At 38.4% G+C, this 16,641-nt stretch overlaps 1 protein-coding gene across 1 annotated transcript in view; it reads left to right on the forward strand.

Annotated features, from left to right (window-relative positions):
• The first annotated feature begins 16,346 nt into the window (after positions 1-16,346).
• Positions 16,347-16,641, forward strand: part of LOC127422260 (cullin-3) — a 29,085-nt gene continuing 28,790 nt past the window's right edge. The window contains exon 1 of the mRNA XM_051665652.1: positions 16,347-16,592. Within this exon, the coding sequence (XP_051521612.1) occupies positions 16,530-16,592 (63 nt within the window). The 5' untranslated portion in view covers positions 16,347-16,529. The remainder of the gene's footprint in view (positions 16,593-16,641) is intronic.

Consider the following 16,641-nt stretch of genomic DNA (forward strand, 5'->3'; position numbering starts at 1 on the left):
TCAGACAGGCAGGTGAGACACCATATGGACCTGAAGATTTCCTAGTCTTTTGTTTCCAAAAGACCCAGCACACATCCTCCTCACAGACCATAAGTGCAGGTTGAGTAGCAGGAGGGGGGTTTCAGGAGGTGTTGGAGTGTGTGTCAAGTGAAGATCACAGCGGGAGAGGGGTGTTTCAAACCTGCAGTTAAACACATTCAGTTCATCAGCCATTTTTTGATTCTTTGCAGAGCGAGGGGGAGGTGTCTTATACTTGGTAATGCTTTTCAGGCCTTTCCACACAAATGCAGGATCGTTGGCTGAAAACTGTTTTTTCAGCTTTTCAGAGTAGCTTCTTTTAGCCACTCTGATTTCCTTAGTCAGTGTGTTTCTGGCCTGGTTGTACAATATTTTATCCCTACTTCTGTAAGATGCTTACAAAGCTGTCTGAGTTTTCCTGTAAACCATGGTTTATCATAATTAAATGATAAAAATGTCCTAGTAGGGATGCTTATATTCTCATAGAAACTATAACAAGATATGATGTCACAGTATCTGTGAGCTTGTCCAGGTCTGTGGCTACAACTTCAAAACACTCTAATCAGTGCAGTCAAAGCAGGATTGCAATTCAATCCCTGCTTCATTTGTCCATTTCTTTACAGTCCTTACTACAGGCTTAGCAGATTTAGTTTCTGCTTGTAGGTCGGGAGAAGATGAACCAGATAGTGATCAGAGAGTCCTAAAGCTGGACGTAGGACAAAGCAATATGCACATTTTACAGTAGTGTAGCAGTGGTCCAGTATATTTCTGTCTCTGGTGGGGCATGTGATGTTTGTATTTTGGCAGTTCAGAGGAGAGGTTAGCTTTATTAAAATCTCCCTGAATAATGATAAGAGAGTCCTGGTGTTGTTGCTCCATGTCTGTGATGTAATCAGCCAGCTGTTGCAACGCTGCGTTCACGCATGCTTGTGGGGTGATGTACACACACCAGAATAAATGAGGAAAACACCCGCGCCGAGTAGAAAGGCTTACAGCTGATGAAGAGCGCTTCTAAATTAGGACAGCATATCTTCTTCAACGCTGTTTGTTACGTCCCAGGACGTATTTCTTTATTATTTATTTATATATTTATTTATTTCCTTGTTACATCTGTGGATGTAACAGTTGATGCATATTGATTATACAGTGTTTGTATATTTTCTGCTGTCTTCCTTGTTCTCTCTCTGTCATTTTCCCAACCAGATTAACTGACATCAGCTGCCAATGATTAAGGTCAAGAGCTGAGCTGCTCTGATTGGTGGACAACATGAAAACATGTGGATAAAGCTGAGGTGGAAAGTCAGCTAGGGGAGACTCTTTCCTCCTGCCCCAGCATGTGTAGCCCTTGTGTTTATCTTTGGAAATCTAGTCTCACTCCCTATCTAGCCATAAACAGGAGAAAACAGGGTTAACAACAAAAATGGCATCCACCTCTCTACTGCTTCCATAAATGTTAATGGGTGGAAATAAGCACACACCCAACAAAGGAATTTATACTCACAAGGTTTAAAGAAAAGTAACTGTTTACCATTGAATGCAACTTCAAATTCTTATTAACAACAGCAACTAAACACAAGAGCTACACATGCTGCGTTTCCACCTCAGCTTTATCCACATGTTTTCATGATGTCCACCAATCAGAGCAGCTCAGCACTTGACCTTAATCATTGGCAGCTGATGTCAATTAATCTGATTGGGGAAAATGACAGTGAGAGAACACAAGGAAAAACAAGGAAGACAACAGAAAATATACAAACACTGTATAATCAATATACATCAACCGCTACATCCACAGATGTAACAAGGAAATAAATCAATTAATTATTAATAAAGATTAACATATGTAAACCAACTTTCATTGATGTAAAAGCATGTTCCACCACCTCTTGTTTTCCCCGATGATTCCACAACGTGATCCGCTCTGAACAGCCGGAAGCCCGGCAGATGTAGCACGTTGTCTGGGATGGCTTCATTCAGCCAGGTTTCCGTGAAATACAGAGCAGCGGAGTTAGAAAAGTCCATATCTGTTTAAGTGAGCAGAAGCAGTTCATCCGTTTTGTTGGCGAGGGAGCGGACATTCGCCAGATGAATATACAGCAGCAGAGTCCTAAAGCCGTGTTGACGAAGCTTCACAAGTGCACCGGTGTGCATCCCTCACTTGCGTCTCTTGAAGCACTTGTAGAACAATGCTGCGCCTCCAACTAAGATGTCTAATAAAATGTCAGAATAATCAAACACCGGCAAAAAATTATCAGGTATGCTCTGTCGAATATTCAGCTGTTCATCCCTGGTGAAACTGATCAGGAAAGTGTGACAAAAAACATGACAAACAAACAAAAGTAACAAAAATGCTAGAGAGCTCCACACCGAAGCAGCCATCTGCGGTGCCATCATGACATATATCATGTAATACATTAATAAATGTACAGTAGCAATAATGTTAATTGCAATATATTAATTTATATATATTTTACAGCCGCTAATCCTACGCCTACTCCTAAACTTAACCATAACCATTTATTAAGCATATAAAACACATAAAAGGCAGATACATTTAATCACAATAATTTCTTCAGAAAAATGGCAAACTTCAGTACAGAAGTAGTCCAAAGGGTGATGCGCTGCATCCAATGTGCTCTCTGATGGCATACAATAGCATTGTGTGAGGTGGAGAGTAGAATTTAAATTATTAATTGCTGTAAATCTTCTCCTGGTAGACTCTCTAACAGCACAGTCATATCTTATTCAAACATATACATCACAGAATACAGCATTTCGCAAACGGTCATGAGACACTTGAGAGCCAATGAGCATTCAACATCACTGCCATAAAACCACTGGTCGTTATGCTTGAGGTGGCAATTTTTTAATTTTGAAAACGAAACCAACATGGGTTGACGGTTACAACGGGCGTCAAGTACTCCTCGCTGCAGACTATAGCACGATGATGTAGTGGATCTAATCCCATGCGTATTGGATTTTAGTGACATAGTGGATGTTTTAATGCACACGCGTATACACATTTTAATGTTTTGTTTCATTACTGTAGTATACTAAATTAATATAGTATACTGAATATTCATTTCACACACACACACACACACACATTTATATATTAGGGCTGCACAATTAATTAAAATAAAATCGCGATATGACATGGGCTTCTACAATTTAATTAAATTAATAAATAAATCAAGCTGTTCGCTTCAAAGTCTATGCACGCTGCTCTGTCCTGTCTGTATTGTGTATAAGCATTATTACAGTGTATTCAGAACGGTTCTTTTTTTAATGCCGTTAACGCGTAATATGACCCTTTGAATAAACCGTAGTTTATGAGAAGCGAGTCAATTCGCACAAATGCCACTAATGTCACATGCATTGACTGTCGGGAAAACAGATAGTGGGATTATAGATTATGCTGATACCTGTGTCAAGCATTTTATCAATGTAGTACAGCTGTAGAACATGCCCGAGAAGCACAGATTGAGCTCGGAATTTTGTAACATGATTGCAGTGGCAAGACAGCTGCCATTTGAACACCTGCCTTGCACTGCGAGGCACGGTACGAAAGTTGCGAGGCGCGAGCGCGAAATGAAAGTGTGAGCGTGAGGTGATCGTCTGTGTTCCGTGACTACTACTGGGTCCTTGAATAACGTATAATGTGCCAGTAAAGGCAGCCGGTGGAGTTTCTGGTGCCCACACTATGGAGTTGGTGCCCTATGCAGACTGCGTAATATGCATATAGGAAGCGGTGGTACCGGCTAACAGAAACCTGCTGCTGTCTCCAAGGTTCTGTCACAGTGTCTCTGTTTGATAGTGCACTAGCCAATGCAGAAGTTGGAGACATTGCTGGAACCATGTAGGTAATCTACACTGTCATATTTAATCCCACTGGTTACAACTGTGACCCGGGTCTAAAAGGAGTTTATGTATTTTCCACAGAGTTGTCAATTGTAAATGACAGTGCAGACTTTTTTGCATGAATGGTGCAAATAGTTACATGACCAGAGATATTTGATTCCACTGTGCTCCTGGAAAGAATATGTCTGTCAAAACTCCATAAAAAGAAGCGAATAAATCCTGTCATAATACACTTACAACTACCATATTTTGTACATAATTTGAATTGAGTTGTGCTGTGTTCATTTTCTGTTGTTCAACTCTGTTCGTGGGGTAGGTTTTGTGTGGATAACTGAAAAATACATCTGGATGAAGCATATTTTGTCCACTCATGTTTATAAAGATATTGCGATTAATCACGATTAACTACAAAAACAGTATGTAATTAATTGCGATTTAAATATTTTAATCATTTGCCAGCCCTAAATTGTACATTAGAACTAATTACACATGCAAACACAACAGTGACTAAAGGTTTGCATAGCATGAAGGCATGATTTTAGGAAAGAGATTTCACAGAACGAGTTTCATTCTGTGTCATTTGAGTCATCGAGTTTGTCATATTTGGCGCCATCTCCTGGTGGCCATGTGTAACATTGTGCTTTGTGTAATTTGTGTGGGGGCTCCTTTGAAAAATAATCACCTCCTCTAAGTAATGGTATGTGATGTACAATGTACCGTTTATTTTTCGTGAAGTTATAAGTGAAAACACAGCATATAAGCAACACCAACATAATTGTCAAAGACATATACTTAGCTATTACTCACTATATTTTTGTCTGAGTAAAACAAATATGATGGTTGTATTCTACACTTTGAGAGCTTTCCAACAACATATGATACATGGCTATTTGATGTGACTGATGTTTTTACTGATTGCAATAATATGTACAGTTAAAAAAAAAATTATATTAATTATCAAAATGGAACACTTCTGATTTGTCTGCAAATTTCAAAACACTTGTTCAGTTTTGGTCATAAAGCCTACATGCACTGGAAAGTAGAGCTACTAAGCTTTAAAAGGATACCTATTTTGTGTCAAAACTGTATTAATTAATATTTTGACAATTTTCTTTTTCCCGAGCCTGCCAGCATGCCCATACGAGCTTAAAGGGTTAATTCATATATTTTTTTTCCTGTGGGTGAAGAGGAAAGACAAGGAAAAGTAATTTACAAAATGCATGGTTATGACCATTTTTAAAAGCTAAGCTAAACAAATGTCTCCAGTGTAATATTACACACTGTAATGCATAAAAACCAAAACATCCACTACGTCACCAAAATCCACTACGCAGAGGATTAGATCCACAACCTCATCGCGCAACAGTCTGCAGCGGGGACCCTCTCGCAGGTATGACGGCACAGTGGTGGATGGAGACAGAGATTGTTGAACAAAAACCTTGAATTTGTGTCTGTCCTTCACAGAAAATAGTCTGAAGATTTGCATTATAGCTAACAAATGTATGGATTAATTGTATTATTGTTTTATGGTACTTTTTGTGGTTTATTTAATTTTTTGGCATATTCTGAAAACTTCTTTTGTGTCCCATGCAAACAAAGATAAAATTAAATGCTTAATGATTAAACGATTACAGAGATTTTATCATTTTATCATCATGATGGCGCCACGGATGGCCGCCTCGGTGTGGAGCGCTCCTATTGTTTTGTTGTTTTTGTTTGTTTGTCCTGTGTTTAGTAATCTTTTTCCAGTCAGTTTTACCAGAGACGAACTGCTGAACATTCGACAGCATATACCAGACAATCTTTTCCCAGTTTTTAATATTCATACGTTTTGCTGGACATTTTAGTTGGAGGCACGACTGTGTTGTTCATGAGATGCAGGTGAGAGATACGAGCAGGCTCGCTGGTCAAGCTCTATCGGCGCAGCTTTCGAATAGCACTGCCGAGTATTCATCTTGCGAATCTCCACTCTCTTCCTAACAAAACAGACGAACAACATCTCCTCACCCGCACAAACAAGGACTTTTCAACCTCTGCTGCCTTGTGCTTCACTGAAACCTGGCTGAGTGAAGCCATTCCGGACAGCGCGTTACATCTGCCGGATTTCCAGCTGTTCGAAGCGGATCGCATTGCGGAGTAAACGGGAAAAACGAGAGGCGGTGGAACATGCTTTTACATCAATGAAAGTTGGTGTACAGATGTAACAATGTTAAAGAAGATGTGCTGTCCTAATTTGGAAGCGCTTTGTATTAACTGTAAGCCTTTCTACTCACCGTAGGAGTTTTCCTCGTTTATTCTGGTGAGTGTTTACATTGTGCCAAACACGTGTTTGAATGCTGCGCTGCAACAGCTGGCTGATCAAATCACAGACACAGAACAACAATACCCGGACTCAGTTATTATTATTCTTGGGGATTTTAACAAAGCAAACCTCACACGTGAACTGCCCAAAAATAGACAGCACATTACATGCACAACCAGAGACAGAAATATACTGGATCACTGCTGCACAGCAATAAAGGATGCATATCGCTCTGTCCCTAGAGCAGCTTTGGGACTATCTGATCACTGTCTGGTTCATCATCTTCCAACCTACAAACAGAAATTAAAATCTGCTAAGTCTGTATTAAGGACTGTAAAGAGATGGACCAATGAAGCAGAGATGGAACTACAAGCCTGCTTTGACTGCAATGATTGGAGTGTTTTTGAGGCTGTAGACACCATTCTGGACAAGCACACAGATACTGTTACATCATCAGTTTCTGTATATATGATATATTTAGGATACCTAGGACTTATTTTACGTTTAACAACGACAAACCATGGTTTACAGCATAACTCAGGCAGCTTCATCAGGCCAAAGAGGATGCTTACAGAGGTGGGGATAAAGTCTTGTACAATCAGGCCAGGAACACACTGAATAAGGAAATCAGAGTGGCTAAAAGAAGATACTCTGAGAAGCTAAAAAACAAGTTTTTAGCTAATGATCCTGCATCAGTGTGGAGTGACATGAAACAACTTATGAATTACAGGACTCCTACCCCCAACCCTGTGGTGGACCAACAACTGGCTGATGACCTGAATGTGTTCTACTGTAGATTTGAAAGGCCCAATCTCACACCCACTCTGACCTTCACTTCACACAAACACCAACACTTCCTGCAACTCCCCTCCTCCCCCTCCTGCTACTCAACCTGCACTTAAGATCTGTGAAGATGATGTGTGCCATGTCTTTTGAAAACAAAAGATAAGGAAAGCACAAGGCCCAGACAGCGTTTCACCTGCATGTCTTAAATCCTATGCTAACCAGCTGGCCCCCATCTTCATACTGATTTTCAATAGATCACTGGAGCAGTGTGAAGTTCCCTGTTGCTTCAAATGCTCAATCATCATTCCTGTCACAAAGAAACCAAAAATCACAGGACTTAATGACTACAGACCTGTCGCCCTGACGTCTGCGGTCATGAAGTCATTTGAGAGACTGGTGTTGGCCCACCTGAAGGACATCACTGGAACCTTTCTAGATCCCCTTCAATTTGCTTATCGAGCAAACAGGTCTGTGGATGACGCAGTCAACATGGGATTGCATCATATCCTGCAACATCTGGACAGACCAGGGACATATGCAAGGATCCTTTTTGTGGACTTCAGTTCAGCTTTCAACACCATCATGCCAGCTATTCTCCGGACTAAATTACACCAACTCTCTGTTCCCATGTCTATCTGTCAGTGTATTACCAGCTTTCTGACGGACAGGCAGCAGCTTGTGAGACAGGGGAAATTCACTTACAGCACCTGTACAATCAGCACTGGTGCCCCCCAGGGATTGTCTACACCAACGACTGCATTGCCAAGGACCCCTCTGTCAAGCTCCTGAAATTTGCAGAAGACACCACTGTCATCGGCCTCATCCGAGATGACGATGAGTCTGCATACAGAAGGGAGGTTAAACAGCTGGCTGTCTGGTGCAGTCAAAACAACCTTGAGCTGAACATGCTCTAAACGGTGGAGATGATTGTGGACTTTAGGAGGAACACCCCAACACTGACCCCCCTCACCATTCCAAACAGCACTGTGGCAGCAGTGAAGTCATTCAGGTTCCTGGGCACTACCATCTCACAGGACCTGAAGTGGGAGACCCACATTGACTCCATTGTGAAAAAGGCCCAGCAGAGGTTGTACTTCCTTCGCCAGTTGAGGAAGTTCAACCTGCCACAGGCGCTGCTGGTACAGTTTTACTCAGCAGTCATTGAGTCTGTCCTCTGCACTTCAGTATCTGTCTGGTTTGGTTCAGCTACAAAATCGGATATCAGAAGACTACAAAGGACAGTTCGGACAGCTTAGCGGATTATTGGTTGCCCCCTGCCCTCCCTTCAAGAACTATACACTTCCAGAGTGAGGAAAAAGGCTGGAAAAATCACTCTGGACCCCACTCACCCTGCCCACTACATTTTTGATCTGTTGCCTTCTGGCTGACGCTTCAGAGCTCTGAGCACCAGAACCGTCAGGCACAGGAACAGTTTTTCCCTCAGGCTATCCATCTCATGAACAGTTAAAACTGCCCCATTGAGCAGTAATTAATGTGCAATACACAGCTTAGTCTTTTTCTATTATCCAACACATCCAACCTCTTCTGCCATTACATTCCCTTGAACTATCTGTATATAACAGATTTGTATTTAGATTTGCACTATGTATGTGTATGTGTCTGTGTGTGTATGTTTGTGTGTATATATATATATATATATATATATGTATGTGTGTGTGTATGTATGTATATGTATGTATGTATGTATGTATATATTAGTCTATTCTATATATACTTTATTTTCTTTTCAATATTATTTATTTTGTATTCAATTTTTAAATATTTTTTAAAGTCTTGTTGCTGTTTTGAATTGTTGTGTACTGGAAGCTCCTGTCACCAAGACAAATTCCTTGTATGTGTAAGCATACTTGGCAATAAAGCTCATTCTGATTCTGATTCTGATTAACATTTTAAAGTTTAATCTTGGTTAAAGTCCTTTAAAACGTTGAATAGAGCAGCAGAAATCACACAGAAATGAATGAAGCCATTAAAATATTATATATTCATATTATAATGTCAGCTGCATTAAATAAATGTGATGACATTTAACTAATCTCATTGATTATAAATTAAAAGTAATTAACTGATTAAATCTATAAATTATTCAATATTAATCCATTCAAACAGTACACGTAAACATTTGTAAGTTTCTATAGGTGTTAATACATAAAATTATGATGTTTAAATGCTGACAATACTTCAGTACTGTTCTTTTTGGTGTCTATGCAAACATAAGAGACATTTGCTAGAATTAAACTTTACGTAAGAATACATACGAATTCTTTGAGATCACGTTGAATTATCAGGCACTCGAATCCTATTTGTATGACAAAATTATCCTGCTTCTGACTGAAAACAAGACGTGCGCTGATTTTTATTTTTCATTTTCCCGGACGCTTTTGTCAAGTGTTGTGTCCATGTAACGTTTAACAATCGATATCTCACACAACTCATGCAATAGGTATGTGTTTCAGGTCCATTTTCCTGATTTGTGAAACATTCTTGGCAGTTTGGTGTGAGACACTAAAATACAGGATAAACGGTGTCCAGTATGGATTTCTTACAGAACGCAAATTTGTTCCCTCAAATATGGGACGATTCCGAATTATACGGGACCATTGGCAACCCTACACAGAATGGTGAAAGGACCCAGTAAGTGGCAGTTCTGTGGACAAAAATATCTTGTTCGACAGGGAGGCAACAGTAACTGTTATACTGTTATTAAACTAAATGAAATAATTGGCACCATGCAGAAGAGCATTTCTGAACACAACACGTTGAACCTTGATGTGGGTGGGTCACAGCATCAGAAAACAGCTAAGAATCAGCTAATCAGCTGAGAACTGAAAACCGGTATGTAGTCCAGACTTGTTCTGACCAATCTTGATTTTGCTGTAACATGCATATGGTAGGGTCAGAGTTTCATGAAACAAAGAGACATTGTGCCTTTTGTCAACGGTTCAAGCTGTTGGTGGTGTAATATGTGACAAGGAGGAGGATGCACGCCCGGCCCCGCCCTCCTCCTCATCACAAATACACTTACGGCAAAGTTCTTCTTCGTACTTTGCTCAGAGCTAGAAAGAAGATCGAAACAGCTAAGCAACGGTATACTGTTTGCAAACATTCAAACACCGGCCCTGCAGTTTAAAGCAGAATTTAAATGAGACACACACTGTCCTGACAAGACTACATGTAAAACCAAGTGACAATAACCCTGTAAAGCCTGACATATGAAAGAATTGTCAGAAAATTCAAATTTTTTGGAATAAAACTGTTTTTAGTACTATTAGACAAACTATAAAAAGAAATCTTTTTTTATGTATCATATTTGATACATTAGGCTTTAAAGGTCATTATTTTTGTGTAAGACATTTGTTACTGAGGTTTTTCTACAGTGGTAAATCTTGGGGTATTATCAGAGGATCACTGGGCTTTTCAGAGATATCAAATGTTTGAGAGTTTGGTCATGACAACTTCCTCTCCTTCTATAAATATGAATTTAAATGTATCACAGTTCAATTCAGCACATCAAATACAATATGAATAAAATGTTATTTTTTCAATAAACTATTTTTATCATAAGTACTTTTTGCACAAAACATTATATTGACATTTATAGTCTTCCCAAACTCTGAGGATTGGTTTTTCCAGCAGGACAATGCTCCATGCCACACAGCCAGGTCAATCAATGTGTGGAATGATGACCACCGGATCAAGTCCCTGTCATGGCCAGCCCAATCTCCAGACCTGAACTCAATTGAAAATCTCTGGAATGTGATCGAGGAAGATGGATGGCCACAAGCCATCAAACAAAGCCGAGCTGCTTGAATGTCTGTGCCAGGAGTGGCATAAAGTCACCCAGCAGAAATGTGAATGACTGGTAGAGCGCATGCCAAGACGCATGAAAGCTGTGATTGAAAATCAGGGTTATTTCACCAAATATTGATTTCTGAACTCTTCCTAAGTTAAAACGTTAGTATTGTGTTGTTTAAAAATGAATATGAACTTGTTCTTTGCATTATTCGAGGTCTGAAAACACTGCATCTTTTTTTTGTTATTTTGACCAGTTGTCATTTTCTGCAAATAAATGCTCTAAATGACAATATTTTTATTTGGAATTTGGGAGAAACGTTGTCAGTACTTTATAGAATTAAACAAAAATGTTCATTTTACTCAAACACATACCTATAAATAGTAAATCCAGAGAAACTGATCAATTTGCAGTGGTCTCTTAATTTTTTCCAGAGCTGTATATATAAATTAACGCAATTAATGCAATATATATATATATTTTTATTATTATTTATTAATTTTTTTTTACTTCCTGAAACTTCACTAACTTTTTTCCCCACTTCCTCTGGCTAAAATTGGCATATGTATATTTCTAGGAGTTACACGCTCCTTCACTTATAAATCATGTTTATAATAAGACTTGCTCTCAATGTCAGCAAAACAAATAAACTGGTTAATGACTTTAGGACACAGGGAACAGTACACACATCAACTGTACATACTGTGACAGGACAGCTTTTAAATTTCTCTGTGTCATGCTCACTTCTACCCTCAAGAGGACAGAACATGTAAAGACTGCCATCAAAGGCCCACATGTCTTCACTTATTCAGACATCTGATGAAAACTTCTGGACCCTTCACTCAGAATTTTTATTGTCAAATTTGACTTGGACAATTTACTCAAAAATGAAAATTCAGTCATCATTTACTCACCCTCAAGTTGTTCCAAACCTGTATGACTTTCTTTCCTCCATGGAACATGAAAGATGTCAGGCAGAATGTTAGGGACTTACAGCCTCAGTCACACGGGAGTCACAGTTTGTGACATCATGAAGTGCTGAAACTCATGAATATTAATCAGGTTATGTGCAGATAATGTCAAATAGTCCTTTACTGTTTTGATAAATAGTCATTCTTAATGACCAATTCAAGCACTCTAATGAGTGTTTCACATGATAAATTTGATAACTTAATACAGACATGTGACACTGTTAGTGCTGGGATTTTGTAGGTCAGTGGATAAATACTGTATATGAATCTGTACAGCATGCATCTGAATAACTGTTTGGTCTCATGGTAAAATTTTCAGCTCTAGTTCAAGGAGTTCCTGATTCTAATCTGCCCTAATATAACTTTTGATAATTGCCAGACCACTCAAGCGCTCGTGCCATAGATGAGTGCAAGTATATTTTGATGAGCTTCATTTTGGAAAAACTACACACAGCAGAGGCAACTGTCACAGGGAGTGTTTTGCAGGTGGTTGTCATGAAGAAATTATAACATCTCCAGAGCCGTTGTGTTTGGTGGTAGTTGTGGGAGGTTTATGATTGCTTGTGCCAGCTCTTGTCCATCAATATCAGCTCCTCCCTTTGTTGTCAATGCCTTCTCTACCTCAGTGCAGGGTTTCTGTAAAGTATCCTTCAACATCCCTTGAACTTGGCTGAAATCAAGCAGCACTCCAAATCTCTTTTTGACCTGACTGAAAATCTCAAATCTCTCTTGCAGTGAGCTCAAAGCAGAGTCCACAACACTGTTGAAAAATGTTACCTCGTTAACTTTTTGAGGGCATCACTGATGGGCTCATCTGCAGACTTGTAGGCAAAATGGCTTTTAGTGCTCCTCAGCCTTTTCTCTTTAAGCTCAGGCTCTATGTTTAGACTATGTTCTATGTTCAGGCTTTGGTTCCAAAGACACAGTCTGTAATATGACTGACATTTGTTCTTTATGACTTGTATCTGGGGTGCAGTCAAGAATTATGTTGTGGAGCAATGCTGGATGCTGTGTCAGTGCCTGTGTAGCTGCTGGGTTCCCCTGGAGCAGTGCTGGAGGTTGCCACTCCATCACCTTTTGTGACAAATTTCAGCACTGACCCTGCATTAAATGAATAATGCATAAGATATTAGTAATTCAAGAAGACTCATGATGAAGTTTTATGATACTGTTTCTAAACTACAACCAACACTAAAACTGAATTAACTTTGCACTGCCTAATGTGACAAAAATTGAGCCCTGCTCTATTCCTCACCCCCACAATAGCAATGAATTTCCCCGATACTTGTTGCCTGTTCTGAGACCACAACAATATTTGATAACATCTAATATGTTATCAAACACATTCTTTTATTTAGCAATGTTAAAAATTAATAAATATGAATAAATACAGCAACAGCATGTACCCTTCCAAGTATTTCTCAATTAAGTGAATGAACATTGTTTCAATGTTTTTTCAAGTAATTATATTTAAAGGTGCACTATTTTAAAAGCGTGATTATATTTTTTGCATGATGCTGGATCCATGTCATTAGATGTCAGTATAAATCCAAAACATCTGCCAATTTATTTGTATTATTTTTTTATAATTACTGGGTGCACCCTTAAGTAAACAGTGAGTTATAAAGAACAAATACATAAATTAAGAGCAGTGCGTGTTTAATAAAACAACTGTATTAACAAGAACAAAAGATAAGTATCTCTTATGTTCTTGTTAATACAGTTGTTTGATTGATATTACACTCTTGAGCATTGGCAACACTTTCTGCCTGCTGTTTTTACAAATTCAACTATTCTGTTTTCAGAAATCACCCAAAAAAATGAAGCTGTTTTTGTTACATCAAATAATGATTTACAAATACGAAAACACTGTAGGCCTAGGCCCTATTATTAACACGTAAAGCCATCGCACTATGGATTTATACTAAAACATCTGAATGTCACGCCACAAATAGGCTATCTTTACCATTATATTTAAATAATTGAAGTATGACATAATTTGGACATACATTGTAAGTACTTTTATCAAATCAGGTAAATGGGTAGGTGGTAAGAATTTTAACAGTGTTAAACACGTTTAATTAATCGCATCCGTTAATCCGTTAACTTCGACAACAAAAATATAAAGTTTCACAGGTTTCTTTCATTTGTGAACAGACCTGAAAGTGAAGCACGGACTTGAACTTTTTTGCTTCTCTGCGCCAGACTCCTGTTGTCTCTTCCCGGGCATGGTTGTCAATTTACAATGATCATTTGCAGGTGCAAACATTGGCGGGGAGGCGTGTGCTGTCTGTGCTCACCGTAAAATGCCTATTTGTTTATATTTATGATTACATATTTTACGAGTAACAATTTGTTGTGTTTAATAATGGTTGGTGCCCTATGCAAACTGCGTAATCTGCATACAGGGAGCGGCGGTACTGGCTACATATTATAACACAAAATGGAAACTCCTTCTGAATTAGACACTTACCTGATGAAAGCTATTTCAAAAAGTGGTGGGGACAAAATTGGTAAAGGGAAAAAGTGTTAAGGACATGTTCCACCCAACCCACCAGTAAATGATGCCTATGCTCAGTCACCATTCACTTTCAATGTATGAAAAAAAAAGAGATGTAATGAAAGTGAATGGTGACTGACACTAGCATTCTTACTAACATCTCATTTTGTGTTCCACAAAAAAAATTAAAAAAAAAAAAAGAAGAAAAAAAAAATAAAATAAAACACTATTAACTTATTTGTGATTGGCTATCGAAACTTAAAGGATTATGACTCTTCATTCTGGCCCATTTTACCCTAATTTAAACCCTGAGTGAATTCAATTAAGTTTAAGCTTTGTCATTGTCAACTGTACTTGGCATGTAGCACCTGATTTCTGACATTTCTGATGGACAGAACAACTCCTTTTGCACAAATATATGTTTAAGAAACAAATATCACATTTAGAAGTAAAAACAGAACAAACGGATAGAACTGACCTAATTCAAAATATCGGCATATTGAATTTTTGAATATGAAAACAAGGATGTGAGGGATAGACTTACAGTCTATGGGTTGTACATTTGTTAAAAGTGGCATCGATTGTTCAGCGTATGACATTTTGAAGAAAAAAAAAACATCTTTCCAAAAAACATTTCAAGGCGTCATCACATGATAGCTGTTATTTTTCACTGCGCTGGTAATCATAGACCAATCGCAGTGGCTGACAGGATATTTTATTATTTTTATTATTATTAATTTTATAGCAATTGCTGGGGCTGATTTTAATTTGTATATCTGGGAGCAATCTTTAAAAGTAATATTTTTTTATATTATACATGACATTTGAATGCAGTTCAACAGACAAAATGGCTTTCTGAGCGTCAAGTGCCCCCTTGAGGCTAACAATCCATCCAACTTGAAGTTTCTGAAGTTTTCGAATGCTTTAAATTAATTAGGGTTAATATAAATTGAGTTACAATTTTCTTGTAATTACTGTAATTGGTCACCAGTTTTTTTTTTTTATTTTATTTTTTTATATTTTTGCCTTCACTAGTTATTTTTAAATAATGGCAAATTAATTTTGTACACATATTCCATGTAATTTCTTATGGAGGCATAGCTATAGAAGAATTAGCTAATTGCTGTCTAAAATACATTTATTGTAGATGGGGTAGAGCGCAACAGTTCCCGCCCACATTTTCAGCCATCTTTGTTCCGGAAGTATTTTTCCCATTTATTTTTTCCATAGGCTTTTCATAAAATCCTTCATAAAAGAGTTGTAAGCCATAAACTAAACGAACCAGTTCCGAGGTGAATCACAAAATTACAAACTTTGATTTGAAGCCAAAAAGTACTTGAAAATCAGACAAAAGTTAAAGGTACATGACTTTGTACGTATATGAACTACAATCCCATGAAGCATTGTGCATGACGTAATAGATTAAGAAACGATGAATATTTATTAAAAAAGTTATTTTAGGTTGTTGATTATAAGTATATAAACAATATATTTTAGATTTACTGAAAAACATATTTGATATTTACAAATATATATGTAGTTTGAGGGTGTAGGGAGACTGACTCAATTGAGTCATTCGCAGTGTGTCATGGGAGTGAGTGGTCACTGCTGGACTTGTTTGCTGCAGTTCTCTGATTGGTGGATCTTTCTCTGCTGGATCATGGGTAGTGTAGTTTCACCAGATTCTGCAATTAAACAGGATTTTTAAACAATGAAGTTGAAATAACAAAGGCATATACCGTTGATGAACAACCTCTAAATTCACGCTAGGTCTGTCTTTAAAGGTTTATAAGTTACTGTTGAAAATCAATTCGTCTTTGCAAAAACTGAATGGGAATTTTACTTCCAGAACCAGACTTTTGTGCTCTATAGCAATTTTAGCTAGTAATACCTCAGGACATGTCAACTTTTAAAGAGTATGACCAAGTGCAGAATGAACAACCATCTTACTATTTCTATATGGCAGAAGTAGTAAGAGTAGTATGGGTAAGTATGCCGTACCCAGTCTATTTCATGTCAACTACCCAAATATGATTCCTTGCTATGCATACAATCTCGCGTGATTTGCATTAGTATCGAGAAGCTACGAGAGTTGAGCGTCCGCCATCTCTGAGTGAAGCCCCAGTGTAGCTGTACGCGCAGCGGCTTGTCAACAAGTCCGAGTGAGACTCTTAAAGAAGGTCAAGTGGAGGCAAAGCGGCGCCTCAGTATACGTGTCCCCCGTCTTTTCTCAGAAAACATTTTCATGTGAAAGAGACAACGGCGGGGAATAAGCCAGACATGTCAAATCTTAGCAAAGGCGGCACTAAGAAAGACACCAAGATGAGGATACGAGCCTTTCCTGTGAGTATGACCGGCGGACAGGTGCTCAGAGGCGGCGAGACCGCCACTC

The sequence above is a fragment of the Myxocyprinus asiaticus genome, chromosome 31 (assembly GCF_019703515.2).
Source record: "Myxocyprinus asiaticus isolate MX2 ecotype Aquarium Trade chromosome 31, UBuf_Myxa_2, whole genome shotgun sequence".
NCBI classification, from domain to species: domain Eukaryota; kingdom Metazoa; phylum Chordata; class Actinopteri; order Cypriniformes; family Catostomidae; genus Myxocyprinus; species Myxocyprinus asiaticus.